The 18,507-nt window shown below is 45.8% G+C and overlaps 1 protein-coding gene and 2 pseudogenes across 1 annotated transcript; all 3 read left to right on the top strand.

Moving 5' to 3' along the window:
• Window positions 1-2,871: 2,871 nt before the first annotated feature.
• On the top strand, window positions 2,872-4,537 carry LOC122122314 (annotated as a pseudogene).
• Window positions 4,538-8,020: 3,483 nt separating this feature from the next.
• Window positions 8,021-12,736, top strand: LOC122122233 (crooked neck-like protein 1). The gene is made up of 2 exons (XM_042696309.1): window positions 8,021-10,023; window positions 12,676-12,736. Exons 1-2 carry the CDS (start codon window positions 8,021-8,023, stop codon window positions 12,734-12,736), a joined length of 2,064 nt encoding a protein of 687 aa, XP_042552243.1.
• A 2,614-nt stretch (window positions 12,737-15,350) lies between these two features.
• LOC122122232 lies at window positions 15,351-17,756 on the top strand (annotated as a pseudogene).
• The last annotated feature ends 751 nt before the right edge of the window (window positions 17,757-18,507 follow it).

Genomic DNA, 18,507 nt, shown 5'->3' with positions numbered 1-18,507 from the left:
GGGAGACATGCGGACAGCTTCCAGACACTCCATCTAGTCAAAGACAGTATGGAGAACACTAAAGAATGGGCTTTACTTAGAACTGGATTAGAAAAGAGGTGATGACAGGTGATGAAAAGAGGTGTTTCTCTTGTCTGTCAAACAGACCGTGAGCACTCTTGTGGAGATCAACCACCCTGGCTAGTCAACAGACAGGATCAGATCCAAGTAGGGATCTGATCTGATAAGCAAGGCATGCGTATCTCTGCTTTGAGCCTTGTTTGAAAGGATTCTCAATGTGAAATGGATGCTCTGGAGGAAGGAAGAGGCCATCCTTTATCTCCTATGGTCTTGTCCAAAACAAGGACAGTTACTGCAATCCTGGAGGTCTAAAGTTCAGAAACAGAATCAAGTATATTTCCATATTTGGCATAGGAAGGTAACCATCACAGAATAATGCTAATTCTTTAGACTTTATTGTCAACTTCTCAACACTGAGGAAACTGGGAAAACAGGCTAATGTTAAATCACAGTTGACACTACCAACACAGGAAGTCTAGCTTTGGGAAATGGCAAGCTACTTTAATGGGTATTTGGTGTCTTGTTTCCCAGTTGGGCTAGGTCACAGGAAAGGACTCATGGAAGATTTTTTTACCTTTCCAATATGTGGTTTTGTGTTAGACTTGGGCATGTACCTCAGAGAGGAAAAAGAATAACATCAAACACAGGGAAGAAATTAGATCCAGGAAGATCTCTGGCTTTAGGCAAAGCCAGATGGTGGCTGCCATCTGTAGGGGACAGGGATCAGACATCCAGGAAACTAGACTGTCTCCCAGCCAGAAGTCTTTAGTCCCAAGTCTTACTTAGATGGTAGACACCCATAGGTAGTATGACATCTTTGTTGTAGGTTTTTCTTTGTTTCTGCCTTTCTGAAGAGGTTAAAAGGCTGGAAGTTATTTGTCCCAGAGACATTAGGATCTCAAGCCTAGAGAGTTGGAAGGACCTGCCAGAATCAGTATCTTGCATACCAATGTCTTATACTTCACCTCCTGGCCAACTGCTAAGAGTCTGGACAGATTCCTGGAGTCCCCTTCTTTCTAACACATATACTTAGGGCCTCAAAAACCAAGGTAGCCACTGTCTCTGTAGCATATATTAAGGTAGTTCAGACCTATTGGATTGACAGGTCTGAGCTCTACAATTGTGCTTGTTCCCATAGACCTCAGAAAGACCTGGTGGTCAGGGGACTGTCTGTAGCTGAACTGGGCAAAATTAAGTAAAGAAGCTCAGGCCAAGACATAGAGAAGACACCAATGACTTACTCATAGCCTTATCCAGGGCTACTTCAACCTAGCTCCAAGAAAGAAGCTATTTTTAATATGGAAAATGAACAGAAGTGTATACTGCTGACATGTGGCACAGACTGAGAACTCAGTGAGATGAGCCCAGGATGAGAAGAGGGACGATCGTAACCCACGTGATAGGTTCCCGAGTTGTAACATTAGACTCAATGAGACTCATACAGGATGCGTCATCTTTCTCCAGAAGGCTTGGGTCAGAAATGTTTTGGATGTCACATAATGGGGTGTATTGGAAATGACCCAGATCTGAAGAGGGAAAAGTGCAATTCCTAAGTGGTGTGTGTTCCTTACACACACCTGAAGCTCATCATGTACAGTTTGGTATGCCTGCATCTTCTGTAGAACCTGTCATGTATGATCAAGAGGAATTTTCCATTTCTGGCATGGTGTGAACACTCGAAAATTGGAGGTTTGGAAGCATGTTGGGTTTTTTGGATTAGACTTCAGGGAATATTCCATATCATTGGCCTGAGCAAGGATTTTTTTTTTTTTTTTTTTTTTGGGTCCGGTCGTGGGGCCTGAACTCTGGGCCTGGGTGCTGTCCCTCAGCTCTTCAGCTCAAGGCTAGCGCTCTACCACTTGAGCCACAGCGCCACTTCCGGCTTTTTTCTTTTTGCTTATGTGGTGCTGAGGAATCGAACCCAGGGCCTCAGGCCTGCAAGGCAAGCGCTCTACCACTGAGCCCTCTTCCCAGCCCTGAGCAAGGATTTTTAAAGATAAGATCTCCAAAGCAAAAACAGATGAATGGGGTTATCTGGAATTGAAACAGTTCTGCATGACAAAGGAAACAGAATGAAAAATGTACAGAATGGAAGAAAACATTTACAAACTCGCTGATGAGAGATTAACATCTGTAATGTGTAAACTCTATATCAAGAGAATATACAATTAAAAGTGGACAAAAAACTTGAATAGACATTTCAAGAGACATGCAAATTACTTAACAGGCATTCCCAGCCAAGGAAGTGTTACTGCTGCCTTGTCCCAGACCCTGATGACATCTCAGGCTTATGCCCCTAAAAATAACACCCTGTGTCTCCACGGAGAATCAGAAACCCTTCACCACTAGAAACAGTAGAATGTAAGGTCTACCTGGGAGAATAGCCCACTCCCCTCATCCTCTCCTCCTCCCCTAGAAGGACAGCACAGTAGCCTTAGCACAAATGGCCTACTGGACACCAGTAATCATCTCGGAGGGTCCATCCTCTGACTGCCAGTCACTGCCTAATGCTCTGAGGTCCAGGCCTCCTCCACCTAGTCACACCCCCATCCACCAGGTCACATGCAGATCCAATCTGCCTGGCCCTGTTGTGCCTGGCCATGCCTGCATTCCCCAGTCAGAGGCTCCCTAGGCTCTGAGGTCCTTTCTGAATGCCCTCTGGCCACACCTCCTCATGGCCCTCCCCTATTTAATCCCTCTCCCCTGCCCTAAACTTTCACTCTCTGCACTGTGGTTTCCAGCTCAGGCGGGCTGGCAGTATGCTCTACTTCTTGCTTTTGCTTTTGTGTAAATCAACTCTTGCCAAAGAAAATGGCGCTCACCAGCTTTTTACCCGCACCTACTCAGCTATCCCTGGACCAACTTGAAGCTGAAGAGAAGGCAAGATCTCACAGTTCCTGGCAGACCTGCCTGGCCTCCTCACGCAGAGAAGCTCCCCCGTATGGGTGCCGAAAAGGTTGGAATCCTCGCTCGCTAGAAGATTTTGGAGATGGAGGTGCTTTTCCAGAGATCCATGTGGCCCAGTATCCACTGGCTATGGGAGGACAACAAACCAGGTCAAATGCGCTGGCCATTCAGGTCGATCCTGAAGGAAGAATTCGGTACGATGCAGTTGCTCCTCAAGGTCAGTCAAAAGACAAGGTCATTTACAGCAAATATACTGACCTGCTGCCACAGGAGGGGATGCATGCCGGTGATCCAGACCCACAGAGACCTGGCAAAGAAGCTATTCAAGAGATCACAGCAAAGACAAGTGTAGCCTTAGAGAAGTGTGTGCAGCAGAAGGTTGCCTCAGCCATGCCAGTTGGGGCAGCTGATCAACTGGCTCCTGCTCAGTATCTGCGATACACACCATCTCAGCAAGGAGTGGCATTGAACTCTGGAGCTACACAGAGGCTCATTCGCATGGTAGAGATGCAGACAGATCCAATGGAGCCTCCGAGGTTCCGGATCAACCAGAAGATTCCCCGGGGACCACCTTCTCCTCCTGCACCTGTCATGCACTCTCCAAGCCAAAAGATGACTGCCAAGGAGCAACAAGAGTGGAAGATTCCTCCTTGCATCTCCTACTGGAAAAATGCAAAGGGTTATACAATTCCCTTAGACAAGTGACTGGCCGCCGATGCAAGAGGACTTCAGATGGTACACATCAATGAGAACTTTGCCAAACTCGCGGAAGCTCTCTACATTGCCGATCGGAAGGCTCGGGAAGCTGTGGAAACACGGGCCCAAGTGGAGAGAAAAAGGGCTCAGAAAGCAAAAGAGAAGCATGAAGAGAAACTTAGAGTGATGGCCCAAAAAGCCAGGAAGAGGAGAGCTGGCATCAAAACCCGTGTGGACAGAGAAGATGGGGAGGCCTGTGGGAGGGAGGAGATCCGGCACGAGAGGCAAAAAGAGATACAACACAACCGGCATATTTCCAGGGCAGCTGCTGAGAAGAGATGGAAACCGCAGAAGAAGAAACATCGAGATATCACTGAAGTCATTGCTCTGGGTGTCCCCAATCCTGGAACCTCCAAGGAAGTTTGGTATGACCAGAGGCTCTTCAACCAGTCCAAAGGTATGGACAGCGGATTTGCAGGTGGAGAAGATGACATTTACAGCATTCATGATCTCACCTGGAGAGGTGATAAAGACATGGCCCAGACCATCTATAGGCCCAGGATAAATCTGGACTAGGACATGGATGGTGATGACCTAAAAACCAAAATCCAGACCAACAGCTTTCTTCCAGTTCAAGAGTTTTCCCGTTCAGAACATAGGCAGACCGCATGAGAAGGGCTAGTGCAGTTTGAGGAGGATCCTTTTGGTTTGGACAAGTTTCTGCAAGAAGCTAAACAGCACAGTGGCTCCAAAAGACTTGCAGATACCAGCCGACCTGAGGAGCATGAGCATGAAGGCAAGAAGAGGAGGAAGCCGTAGATACTTCTCTCTTCCCACTCAATGAACTTCATCCAGAACCCTAGTGATGCAAGTCATGGGGATTCGCTTTGCAAAGGTTCAGAGTAAAATCCAAATGTGGATCCATTCCAGATGGATCAAAGACCTCGGAGTCAAAGCAGACCCTCAGAAAATATTACAGGATGGAATAGGAGAAAGCCTAGGTCTACTTGGCACAGGCCAAAATTTTCTTCAAAGAGACCCAGAAACACAACAAATCAAAGAAAGCTTGGACAAATGGGACTGCATGAAATTGCAGAGCTTCTGCATGACAAAGGACTTATGTAGCAAGATCAATAGAAAGCCCACGGTTTGGGAGAAGAGCTTCACTATCCATACACCGGACAAGGGTCTCATATCTAAAATAGACCTGGAACTCAAAAAATTAAATCCCCCAGAAACAAATCTCCAAAGAAACAACTGCCCGATAAATGAGTGGGCTAAAGACTTAAAGAGAAACTTCTCTGAAGGGGAAAGAAGGATGGCCAATAGACACAGGCAGAAATGCTCAACCTCTCTAGCCATAAAAGAAATGCAAATCTAAACAATCTTCTGATACTACCTCACCCCAGTTAGAGTGGCTATAATGAAGAACTCTAATAACAACAGATGCTGGAGGATGTGGACAGAAGGGACCCTTACTGCATTGTTGGTGGGAGTGTAGACTTGTTCAACCACTTTGGAAAGCAGAATGGAGGTTCCTCAAAAGACTCCACATAGAGCTCCCCTAGGACTCAGCAATCCCCCTTTGGGGCACTTACGCAAGTGTTTCCCCATCAAGACCATACTAAAGCTCCCAGCACAACTATGTTTATTGCAGCATTATATACCATAGCGAAGATATGGAACCAACCCAGATGCCCCTCAGTAGATGAATGGATCAAGAAAATGTGGTATATATACACAAGGAAAAGGTCAGATAATGTGATGTTAGGAAAATGAACCCTTAGATATGTATTTTAATGTTTTTTTTTCTTTCATGCATTTGTTTCTAACGCATTTATAAGATTATTTCTTTGTTGCTTTGTATGTCCCTCCCCCAGAGTATAACTCCCGCTTTAACTATATTTGATGTCAGTATAACTCGTGGAGGAGATGGGGAAAAACAAGTCGTTTAAGTATACAGGTGGACCTGCTGCGACAATGAGAAGTACAAGTTGTCATGTCGAAAACGAGCTTTACAACGTCGGTGCGGGGAGTGGGGGGGAGGGGGGGAAGGGATGGGTGGGGGTGGGAGGGGGGATCCTGGGAAGGGATGTGAAGGGTAAACAAAGGAGGAGGCTGCAATGCTTGGTAAGAAATGTATGCATTATCCCGCCCATGTAATTGTAACCCCTCTGTACAGTATGTTCACAAATAAAATAAAATAAAATAAAAAGAAATGTACTCATTATCTTGCCCATGTAATTGTAACCCCTCTCTATGGTATTTTTACAATACAAGAAGAAAGAAAAATAAGAAAATATGGTATATATACACAATGGAATTCTATGCCTCCATCAGAATGAAGGACATTGCCCCCATTGTTAGGAAAAGGAAAGACTTGGAAAAAATTATATTAAGTGAAGTAAGACAGGCCCAAAGAAACATAGGTCCCATGGTTTCTCTTATTTGCAATAACTAGTATATGTCTGAGACAAGTAGAAAAGGTTACATAAATTGATGTCCGGTGAAATGAACGCCAAGATGAGTATTCAAATGTTTTTTTTTTTTCTTGCTATTGTTTCTTAAATAGTTATAAGATGGTTTCTTTGTTGCTTTGTGTGTCCCTCCCCCACGGTATAACCCCTGCTTTCACTGTATTTGATGTTGGTATACTTTGTGGAGGGGAAGGGAAGATACACATTGTTTAAATAGGGATACAGGTGGAACCATTGCAACAATGAGATATACAAGTTGTTATGTCGAAAAATGAACTTTACAACTTTGGCTGGGGTGGGGAGGTGGGAGATGGGAAGGGATGGGAAGGGGAAACAAAGGAGGAGGCAACAATGCTTGATAAGAAATGGACTCGTGGAGCTGGGAAGGTGGCTCAGTGGTAGAGTGCTTGCCTTGCATGCCTGAGGCCCTGGGTTTGATTCCTCAGCACCACAAAAGCAAAAAGAAAAAAGTGGAAGTGGTGTTGTGGCTCACCTGAGTGTTAGCTTTGAGCTGAAGGGCTGAGGGACAGGGCCCAGGCCCAGAGTTCAGGCCCCATGTCCGGAACCCCCCCCCAAAAAGAAGAAAAAAAAAGAAAGAAATGTACTCATTACTTTGCCCACATGATGGTAACGCCTTTGTATGGTATTTTCACAATAAAAAAAATAGGAAAAGTTATTTTTAACGTTTCCACGTTTTCCTTTTTTCTATTTTCATTTGTCAACTTGCAGGATAAAATTCCTTCATTGTAGAAGGAACAAAATACAATATAATACAGTTTTTCCTATCTGAACCATGTGGTGGTCTCCTTTTGGCAAACCCTACACAAGGGAGCCCAACCACCTGGCTGAGAGGGTTTGGCTTCTCTCTATGTACTGAGGACATTTTAAGTGGGAGGTCAGCAGAGTAATGATTATCAATTTTCCCACAGGAAAGTAAGATTAGTTTGTCAGATCTAATGAGATCCTGCTCCCACCCCTCCTTAGCCCATATATTGGTCAGACGCCCATTGCCACCATGTGAACCACTCTGGATATCAAGCTACCCATGTTAAATTGAAACAGAGCTCTCCTTCTAAACTAAACGTTCAACTTTCTTGTTCAGACTGTTTCCTAAGTCTTCTTTCCCTAGAAGAATATCCAGGTTCACAATCAAGGAACCATCTCTGCTGCCTTGTCCTGATCGGGATGACATCTGTGCATTCTATTCCAAAGAATGATACCCCTGTGTCAGCAGGAAGTAGCCAGAGAGAAAAGGCTCTCCATCAAAAGTGCCAAAATGCTGGAATGTTAGGAGTGCCCTGGGAAACAACACTGCCCCCAACACCCCTCCTGCTCTCCTCCTCCTTTCCAGGAGAGGGCAGCATGGTAGCCTTTCCAGAATTCTCCTGCTGGAAAGCAGTAATCTCCTCAGTCAATGTCCTGAATGAGAGTCAGCAAAGGGCTCCAGGCTCTGAGGTCACCACCTCACCCTCTGAGGTCACCCCCTCACCCACCCAGCCCTGTCTCCCTAAGCCCAGCCACGCCCTTATCCACCCTGTCACACCCTGATAAACCCAGTCACTCCTTCATCCGCCCAGCCCTGCCTGCTTCCACCAGTGAGAGGCTCCCTAAGCTCTGAGGTCATTTCCGCCTCCGCTGTGGCCACGCCTCCTCCCCGCCTGGCACTATATAAGCCCTCTGGCTGGTGTTAAGCTTTGTCTGTGGACCAGCCTCCCTCCAGTGCAGGTCGGCGCGCAGGTTGGTCTTGCTCCCTCCTGTCACTCAGCTCTTCCCGCGGACTCGCTTCGTTGTTGGGAAGCTTGGTAGTGTCAAGAGCTCTCTGTCGGGCAGCTCTCTGCGATCCCAGTGTGTGCGGACATCTCCCAGGATCTCCTGCAGACATGGCGGTCTCCACCGCAGTCGGGAAACTGCGGATCCCTCAGGTGGCCAAGGTCAGAAACAAAGCTCCAGCTCTCGTCCAGATCACCGCCGAACAACTGCTGAGGGAGGCCAAAGAACGAGAGCTTGAGCTTCTTCCACCTCCACCTCAACAGAGGATCGCAGATGAAGAAGAATTCAATGACTACAAGCTGAGGAAAAGGAAGGCCTTTGAAGATAACTTAAGGAAGAACCGGACTGTGATTGGGAACTGGATAAAATACGCTCAATGGGAAGAAAGGCTCCAGGAAATTCAGAGGGCTCGATCCATCTACGAGCGTGCTTTAGACGTGGACTATAGAAATATCACCCTCTGGCTGAAATATGCAGAAATGGAAATGAAGAATCGCCAGGCCAACCATGCCAGAAATGTGTGGGACCGTGCCATCACAACACTGCCACGAGTCAGCCAGTTCTGGTACAAGTACACATACATGGAAGAGCTGTTGGGGAACATGGCCGGTGCCCGGCAGGTGTTTGAGCGCTGGATGGAATGGCAGCCCGAGGAGCAAGCCTGGCACTCCTACATTAACTTTGAGCTGAGATACAAAGAGGTGGAGCGGGCACGGACCATTTACGAACGCTTTGTTCTTGTGCACCCGCGGGTGAACAACTGGATCAAATATGCCCACTCTGAAGAAAAACATGCTTATTTTGCCCACGCACGGAAAGTGTATGAGAGAGCTGTTGAGTTCTTCGGAGAGGAGCATATGGATGAACACCTCTATGTTGCCTTTGCCAAATTTGAGGAAAACCAGAAAGAATTTGAGAGGGCCCAGGTCATCTACAAGTATGCCTTGGACAGAATCCCAACACATGAGGCTCAAGAGCTCGTCAAAAACTATACCATCTTTGAGAAGAAGTTTGGTGACAGGCGGGGTATTGAAGCTATCATTGTGAGCAAATGCAGATTCCAGTATGAAGAGGAAGTGAGGGCCAGTCCCCACAATTATGATGCGTGGTTTGATTACTTGCGCTTACTGGAAAGCACTGCAGAAGCTGACACAGTGCGAGAGGTTTATGAGAGAGCCATTGCCAATGTCCCACCCATTCAGGAGAAGAGACACTGGAAGCGTTACATCTACCTCTGGATCAACTATGCACTCTATGAAGAATTGCAGGCAAAGGATCCTCAGAGGACAAGGCAGGTGTATCAAGCCTCTTTGGAATTAATTCCTCATCAAGAGTTCACATTTGCCAAAATGTGGCTCTATTATGCACAATTTGAAATAAGACAGAGAAATTTATCATCTGCCAGAAGAGCTCTGGGGACTTCCATAGGCAAGTGTCCAAAGAGCAAGTTATTTAAAGGCTACATAGAACTGGAAGTGAAGCTTCGAGAATTTGACAGATGCCGGAAGCTTTATGCAAAGCTGTTGGAATTTGCACCTGAAAATTGTACCTCCTGGATTAAGTTTGCAGAATTAGAGACAATCCTTGGTGATGTGGAGAGAGCCAGGGCAATCTATGAGTTAGCCATCAGCCAGCCTCGCTTAGACATGCCAGAGGTGCTTTGGAAATCCTACATCGACTTTGAGATGGAACAGGGAGAAATTGAGAGAACACGAAATCTTTACCGACAGTTGCTCCAACGGACACAGCATGTCAAGGCATGGATCAGTTTGGCTCACTTTGAGTTGTCTGCAGGAGAAGGGAGTGTGTCTAAATGCAGACAGATTTATGAAGAGGCTAACAAAATCATGCGGAACTGTGAAGAAAAGGAAGCGAGGCTTATGCTGCTGCAATCGTGGAGAAGCTTTGAGTATGAATTTGGAACAGTATCAGATAAGGAGAGAGTAGACAGACTCATGCCAGAAAAAGTGAAGAAGAGAAGGAAGGTTCAGATGGATGACTGGCCTGATGCAGGCTGGGAAGAATACTGTGACTACATCTTTCCAGAAGATGAAGCTGGCAGCCAAGCTAACCTCAAACTTCTGGCTATGGCTAAACTTTGGAAGAAACAACAGCATCCTGACTCAGGATGCTTCCTCTAAATGTTGCCACATTTTGGTGTTTTATATTTTTATTTGTAATGTTGTAAAATTTTGTAATATTGTAAAGTTTGTAAAATTTTTCCTTGTTGGTAGGAATAAAATAAAATAAACTCTTACCTATCTACAGCATGTTGTGGTCTCCATTTATTGAAACTTACATTAGAGAACCCAACAACCTGGCCCAGAGGTTCAGCTTCTCTAAACTTACTGAGGATACTTTAAAAAGGAGGTCAGGAGACTAGCGATTATCAACCTTCCCTCGGAAGAGCAGGACAACGTTGTCTTATATATGTATAAATGGTAGTTCTTTGTTTTCATATGGAAGATATTGAAGTACAGTTGTTTATTTGATAGTATTACTTAGTACATGTATAGTTTTTATCAATTCACTGGGGATGGACATTTGGCTCAGACACTTGAAGCTGTTAGGAACACCCACATTGCAGACTTGGGATGGACATCCACTTTTAGTATACTTGTTTTGATTCCAAGAAAGAGATTGCCAAGTCCTATGGTAGGTATGTATTCATTTAGAAGCTACTATAAAAATGTCACAGTGCAGATCAGAAGGAACAATTCTGCCCAACTAGAGGTAAGGTATGTGAAGTACTGTTGCCAATGTTGACCATGTTAATTCCATCACAGGTCTTCATGGTAAGCACTTCTCAGGCTTGTTTCTTGAAATGTCACATCTGACCTTTCCCTGTGCCTGGTTGACTGGATTAAGGAGGTCTGACCAACAAAGCTTCTGCTCACCACTGGCAAGCCATGTGGATGTCCAGACCTAGTAACCCTCTAGCCCCTGCAGGCGCCTGACTTCCACCCTACTACAGATCCCAAGGGAGATCAGTCAACTCATGGAAACATGAGGAAGAATGATTTTTGATTTAAGCTCTAATAGTGTTTGCTTGTAATCCCAGCACTTGTGAGACTGAGGTAGGAGGATTGGGAGTTTGAAGCAGGCTGGACAACATGGATAGAGCATATTTAAAAGAATATTTTTGGTTATTGCTGTCGAAAAATTATGGATATTTGATAGACAACAGGAACAAAGGTCATCACCCCAAAGTAGGATGTGACCATAAAACCAACTAAGCTGTCAAGTCATTTCCTGTTGATTTGGTGAGGTGTGTTAGTTTCTGAATGGATGGTAGGGGAAGGCAGAAGAAAGGATTTAAAACTTTTTGCTATTATCTGTGTCAGTATTATTTTCTTTTTAGCTTGTGACATATTGTAAATTTCATCTTCTCTGCCTGCAAATCCACTGGTTGAAGAGCTGTTGGTCATACTGAACTTCATTTGAGGTGCAAGGATTGGGGACACCCCAATGACTTCAGTGATTTCAGTGATTATCTGCTGTTCCTTTTTCTGCAGTTCTGATCCCTTCCCAGCAACTGTCCAGGAAAGATAATGGTCATGCCGTCTCTCTTTTTGCCTCTCCTGCTGGATCTCATCCCTCCTATGTGCATGCCTCCCTATCATCTGTCCACATGGGTTTTGATCCCAGCTCTCCTCTCCCTGGCTTTTGTGCCATCACTCTAAGTTTCCCTTTCATTCTGAATCCTTTTTCTCTCCACTTGGGCCCATCTTTCCACAGTGTCCAGAGCCTTCCAGTCAGCAATATAGAGAACTGCAGCCAGTTTGGCAAATTTCTCATTGATGTGTACCATATGAAGTCCTCTTCCACTAGCGGCCAGTTGCTTGTCTAATGGAATTTTGTAACCCGTTGCATTTTTCCAGTTGGAAATGCAAGGAAGAATCTTCCACTCTTGTTGCTTCTTGGCAGTCATTTTTTTACTTTGAGAGTGCATGACAGGTTCAGGAGGAGTAGGTGGTCCCTGGGGAATCTTCTTGTTGATCTTGAACCTCAGAGGTTCCATTGGATCTTTCTGCATTACTGCCATCTGAATTAGCTTCTGTGAAGCTCCAGAGTTAAATGCCACTCCTTGCTGAGATGGTGTGTATCGCAGATACTGAGCAGGAGCCAGTTGATCAGCTGCCCAAACTGGCATGGCTGAGGCAACTTTCTGCTGGACACACTTCTCTAAGGCTACCCTTGTCTTTGCTGTGATCTCTTGAATAGCTTCTTCACTGGATCTCTGCGGGTCTGGATCATTAGTATTCATCCCCTCCTTTGGCACCAGGTCAGTATATTTGCTGTAAATGACCTTGTCTTTTTGTTTTTTTGCTTATGTGGTGCTGAGGAATTGAACCCAGGGCCTCATGCATGCAAGGCAAGCGCTCTACCACTGAGCCACCTTCCCAGCCCCATGACCTTGTCTTTTGACTGTCTTTGTCAAGCAATTGCATCGTACTGAATTCTTCCTTCAGGATCGACCTGAATGGCCAGTGCATTTGACCTGTTTTTGTTGTCATCTCTATCCAGTGGATAATGGGCCACATGGATCTCTGGAAAAGCATCATCAAAGTCCTCTACCAAGCGAGATATACAGCCTGTTGGGTATCTGTATGAGGAAAGTTTCTCTATGTGAAGAGGCCAGGGAAATCTGCCATGGACTGTGTGATTCTGCCTTCTCTACTGCTTCAGGTTGGTCCTGAGATAGCTGAGTAGGTACAGGTAAAAAGCTGGTGAGTGCCATCTTCTTCAGTAAAAGTTGATTTAGTGAAGAGCAGGAGCAAACGGATGTCCTGCCTGAGTTGGATGCATGCACAGTGAGAGCATAGGGCAGGAGAGAGGAATTATATAGGAAGGGCAAGGAGGAGATGTGTCCACAGCAGATGTGGAAATGATGTCAGAGCTGATGGATCTTCTCTCTGGCAGGAAGAGGCCTGACTGGGGCAGATAAGCACAAGACCTCAGAGGATGAGGAAGTGACCTCAGAGCCCGGGGCCTTGCAGACTCAATGAGGGGATTGACACTTTGATGTGATTGATTACTTGTTTCCCACAGGTGATTTCTGGAATGGTTACTGAGCTTTCCTTTCTAGCAGAGAAGAGGAGGAGAGCAGGAGGAGAGTGGGCCAATGTCATGGGCATACCTAACATTCTAGCCTTTTGACAATTGAGAAGAGCCACTGATTCTCTCTGGCTACTTCCTGTTGACACGGTCATTTTTAGGGGTAGAAGGCTGAGATGACATCCCGACTGGTATAAAGCAGCAGTAACAGTTCCTTGGTTGTGAATGTTTATATTTGTCTATGGAAAGAAGTCTTAGGAGGCAGGGGCTGAACAAGAAGTTGAAAGTATAGCATAGAATGAAAAGTTCTGTTCCACTTTAAAATGGGTGACTTGATGCCCTTAGTGGTTCCCATGGTACCAACAGGGGTTTGACCAAAGATTTGGTCTGGGGAGGGTTAAGGGGGAGGGGTGAGGACCTGAGTGGACCACTTCACATCTCCAGGTCTGAGGAGCAAAACTCTAGTATTTCCACATCGAAGTGAGAGGGGCAAAGGTGGTCCAGTGATGTAACAGGATAAGGGACAGAGGACAGCAGCACTAACTCCTGGTGGCCCATCTGTAGGTCAAAAGTGCAAGAGAGCCTGGGAGCTGATCCCAGTGACAACTCCTGAGCATAGTCAGGTTTGACAGACCAAGTAAGGGAAGGTATGGCCATGAACACACAAGCATGTAAGTGCATACACATGCCCATGTGTAGGTATGAAGTTTGACTAGGTAAGCCAGGTTTTACAGAGAGAGTCCGGGGACACACAGGTTTAAGGAGACAGGTGTTGTCCAGCACATCTAGAGAATGAGAGGGTGGGTTAATCAAGGCCAGAGAACCTGCTTTCAGCGTGTATTAAATGTTTCACCCCTGGCCCTATTAGAAACAGGCTGCATGTTGTTAAAGAGAAAGAAGTTTCATAGCCTACAGCCCTTCAGAAGGCTTCAGAGCTAGAGAACAAAGCTCACTCAGAAAAGTCAAGTTCGGCCTGGGAAGGTGGCTCAGTGGTAGAGTGCTTGCCTTGCATGCCTGAGGGCTGGGTTCGATTCCTTAGCACCACATAAGCTAAAAAGTAAAAAGCCAGAAGTGGTGCTGTGGCTCAAGTGGTAGAGCGCTAGCCTTGAACTGAAGAGCTAAGGGACAGTGCCCAGAGTTCAGGCCCATGACTACATCCCTCCCCCCCGCCCCCGCAAAAAAAAAGAAAAGTCAAGGTTTATGGAAGTGGCACTGTGGCTCTAGAAATAAAGCGCTTGTCTTGAGCTGAAGAGCTGAGGGATAGCACCCAGGCCCAAAGTTCAAGCCCCATGACTGACAAAAAAAAAAAAATAGTAAAGTCAAGGTCCAGATCCTACTCCTGTCCTCTTCTAGTCCTAGCCTGAGCATGACATTAGTTATGAAAATCAGATTTAAAGATATTGACTCCTTGTAGACAAGGCTCACATTGACAGGGAAAGGCTGAACACCTACACACATGCTTAAGGTCTACAACAGAAAGGAAAACACTGGATGCCTACTCACATTCCACTGTCTTTACTACCAAGCACCACTTGAGAAGGCATGACATTGCAGTTGCTTAGATCCAACCATTCCCTGATTCCTGACAGGTTGATCCAGTCTCATGTGCCTTCTGATCCTTTTGTTAAAAAAAATCTATCCCAATTCTGTCATGATGCACACTAATGGAATGCATAGTGCATCCTTCAGAAGTTTAGGTAAACACTATTCACAAGGAGGAGAAATGCAGATTATTTAAGACTTTTATTGCAACAAAAAGAAGGCCATGGGTGTATGTTTTCTTCTCTACAATTCCAGCTCATTGGGCATGTAGAGGGCAGAACATTCTCAACTCAGGGTGGCCAGTATTGGGAGGTCTATTTGCAGGGCCGAGGGAGGGGGAGTCACAGGGAAGTTTACCCCCCCGCCCCCAGGCTGTATTTCCACATTTCCTCAGTGTGATCTTGCTTTGTTGAGAGATCTCATAGACTTTGACATCACCCAGCCATTACTGTAAGCTCCCTCTGTCTATTCAAAGTTGCAGCTACAGAAGACCACAGACTGCCTCTACATCAAGAAGAGAGCAGCATTCTTCCTGGTTTAGCTCTGAACCAGCAAAGCTGCGATCACTAAGATGGGAGTCGTTTGTTTGGTGGGGCCTCTGGTGTTGCCGTGGGAGATGCCACGTTCATTGTCCTCCTGCAGTGTCTGAGCTTGAACAGCCTGGTAGAGGGAAATGCAATTGCCTGATATGAATGCTCAGGACACAGGCTTCACCCAGAGACAGTACCACAGTCTCCCACAGCAGAATGTCCCTTGGTGCCATGATGGAGACTTTGGAAGCCTTTCCAGGGTTCTACAAGGCCAGCTGCTTCTGGGATGATCTGCATGCCAGAAGTTTCCATGGGCACCAGCCTGTGGATTCACCAGTGCAAAGAAGGCACTTTCTACATCACAAGCAGAACTGATGTGGAGTCAGTGACACCAAGTGTTACATTGAAAGTCCTGAGTGTTATAAAAAAAAGACTATCTTTCAGACAAAGAAGTGTAAAAATCCAAGCAAGAATCTTGTAAAGGCAAGTGGCTCCATCCTATCACAGCAGTCCAATGCCACCAATTGGCCTTTGGATGGCTGGCTGCCTCCCAGGTTCAAGAAGTTTATCAGGGTCACTGTTGCAGCAGTATCAGTTCAGCCTTTTAAAGACATTGAAGTCATGGGTCCTACCTTAGATCCATTCAAGTCATGGATCCCACCTATGGATCATTTCCTCTAGAGCACTTCATCTGTGAGTCCTTTCAGGAAGCAGTAGAGTGGCTAGGGAAAGAGGCAGGTCCATCTGAAGGCAGCCATCTTGTTCAACTACCTGAGTCTCTCATGGCCAGGACTTTGAGTATTCAAGGGTACCGTGTTTTCACTCCAAGTGCTCCACCTATATATTCCCCAGCTCAGTCTCTTCATAAATCATAATGTTGCTACTTCTAAGCCCATCAGTTAGAATGACTTCATTTTAGACCATTTGTCTGTCCTACTAGGCAAAAACAAAGTGACAACCCAGAGTCCTGCCCTTTAGGAAGACACCTTCTTACTATGGTCCTTCAAGGCTAGCTTGCACCAAAATCTCAGAAGCTCCCAGGAGGATAAAAGATGTGATAAGTGTATTCCACCACCTCCACCAGTAAAGAAGAAGGACTCCAAGCCCTCTAGTCTTTGCCCAGAACAACATTAACAGCAATTCCAACTTATCAAGGCGAAGCAGAGGGTGCTGAAGTAGCTGGTGTTCTGTGCGCATATCAAGCACCCAAGACGATCATTGCTATGTATTTACAAGTCTTAAAATGTGAATGAGATCAAAGCCTCATTCAGACTGCCTGGGTAGTCCCTGATGGAATTACATGAATGATAGTCTGTGACCAATGTTTTTGTTCACTTCCAACCAAAGACTATATCGTGTGTGTGCATCTACCTGGCGACTAGGGCGCTCCTGATTTAACTGCCCACTCCTCCTTCTTTTTGTTGGCACTACAGAATAGGAAATTGAAGAAATATGCATAGAGATGCTTTGGCTGTATACCAGGAAAAAGCCTAACTGAATTTCTAGAAAGGGACGTAGAGAAGAGTAGCCTTATAGGAAGCCAAGTTGAAAGCAAAGGGACTGAATATGGATGAGACCCCAGCCCTGTCTACCTTGGGTGGCTTCTCCTGGGCCTTCAAGCTGTCATCACTTAGATAGAGAAGCAATAGCCAAAAGAAGTCACTGGCATCCCTCAGTGTGAAGATGATCAAAGAGGAACCTGAAAATGTCACTGTACATTGGACCTGAGTCAGAATTTGCCAGTTCTTCCAACATATGGCTTCAATTGTCTGTTAATACCATGAGGGCTTCTGATGCTTAGCTGTGAATTTGAAAGGGTTCAAGAGCTTGGAATGCCAGCTCAAAGTGCCCTCGAAATGCTCAGAGCTGAGCCCGATTAAGGCCTAACGGTCGAGGCTGACAAAGGTAAAAGTTATTACCCCCAGTTGAGTGGGGAGCTGCTTGAATGCGATGAGTTTAAGGCCTTGGGAATAATGTGGATGTCTGCTTTATGGAAGGAATGTTTTATTATTCCCTTTTACTCCCTAATGATAAAGGAGTCAATTATTTCTATGTATACAAATTATACCTCATTAATGTCTATAACCGCAAGATAGATTGATACCTCGTATGTGCAATGATCTGTATTTGTCCCTCCCCCTGAACTGAACTCAATAAAACTCTTCTTAGGGGTCCCTTAGGACTTGGTAGCAGGAATCCCATTCAGTCACCTGGCTCCCCAAGACCTCAGTTCTGTGGCCTGGTTTCCCATTATTGTCTTGTCCCCAGTCACAGCAGTCAGCAACACTTTCTTATGTATCAAGGAAGACCCTTCTGTCCAAAATACCCCATCACACAATTTAGTTGGACTTGCTGTCAGTAGGGAAGGGTACAAACACCTAACCCAGTATGAACATGAAATCTTCTAGTATGAATAAACCCTGGAGCTTGAACTTAATAAAAGGAACCTGAAGATAGACAGCAGGCTTCCTAAAGCTCTTACCATGATATAAGAAAAGACTGCAAGAGAAGCAACAAGACAGCAAGAGCAGAAGTGTTGCTCCACAACAGGCGGAGCTGGCCTGGGACACACAGCTCGAGGTCCCCCAGCAGGTCCCCCAGCCACAGGGAGGGCCATTGGGCCACCACAACCATGCCTCTCCTCACCTGGAGGCCAGTGCACCAGAGACGACCCTCAAACAGATGTGGCCATAGGAGGAAAAAGTCCTGTTCTTGATTTAGAACAAGCCCTGCGATCATTCCCACGCTGTTAAGCAGCACAGACTCGAGCCAGCACAGGGACTTGGGCAACGGTCTGCTCCTTCGAGGGGTCCACAAGGGCAAGCACCACGGAAGCAGCCGCTTGGGCTGTTTCCTACTAGTCGCAGCATTTTGTACAATGTTGCTTTTTAATATATTAAAAAAAGGAAAAACAATGCTCAGGAGGAGGAAGAGAAGGAGTACTTGAGTAGCCAAGAAACTGATGACAATGATGGTAGTGATCCAAGCTCTCCCAGAAAACATCACCAGACAACACACTGAATTGTGGCTGGATAAGAAGTGGTCTCAGTATCTCAGTAGTGTCAGGCCATTTCTGTCCTAAGATGGCTAAAGCCAGTTCAGCCAGTTCAGTGAATTGGTTACTGACGTGTCCTGAAGCAGAAGATCACGTCAGATGTTGGGAAAGAAGTCACAGAAAGATAGCTTATAAAAACACATTAAAAACTCAGGTGAATGAGTACAATAGCCAGGAAATTAGGAATATCAAAAAATTCCATGGAATAAAAGCACAAAGCAGATCAGGGGACCAAGATTAAGTCCCCATGTACAGATACACAGCATGGCAGGGCACCTAGGTAAATGGAAGACTAGACACTGCATGCTGCCTCCTGTTTCTGTCTCCACTTGAGGTGTAAGACAGATTGTAAGGAAGAGTTCTGGCAGGCCATGGGCACACACTGCTGGAGCTGGACTTGGGTTCTTGTCTC

Source organism: Dipodomys spectabilis, unplaced genomic scaffold, assembly GCF_019054845.1.
Source record: "Dipodomys spectabilis isolate Male_0828 unplaced genomic scaffold, ASM1905484v1 ptg000207l, whole genome shotgun sequence".
Taxonomy (NCBI): domain Eukaryota; kingdom Metazoa; phylum Chordata; class Mammalia; order Rodentia; family Heteromyidae; genus Dipodomys; species Dipodomys spectabilis.
Note: the sequence above shows the minus strand (reverse complement) of the source record. Positions and strands in the feature narration are given on the sequence as shown.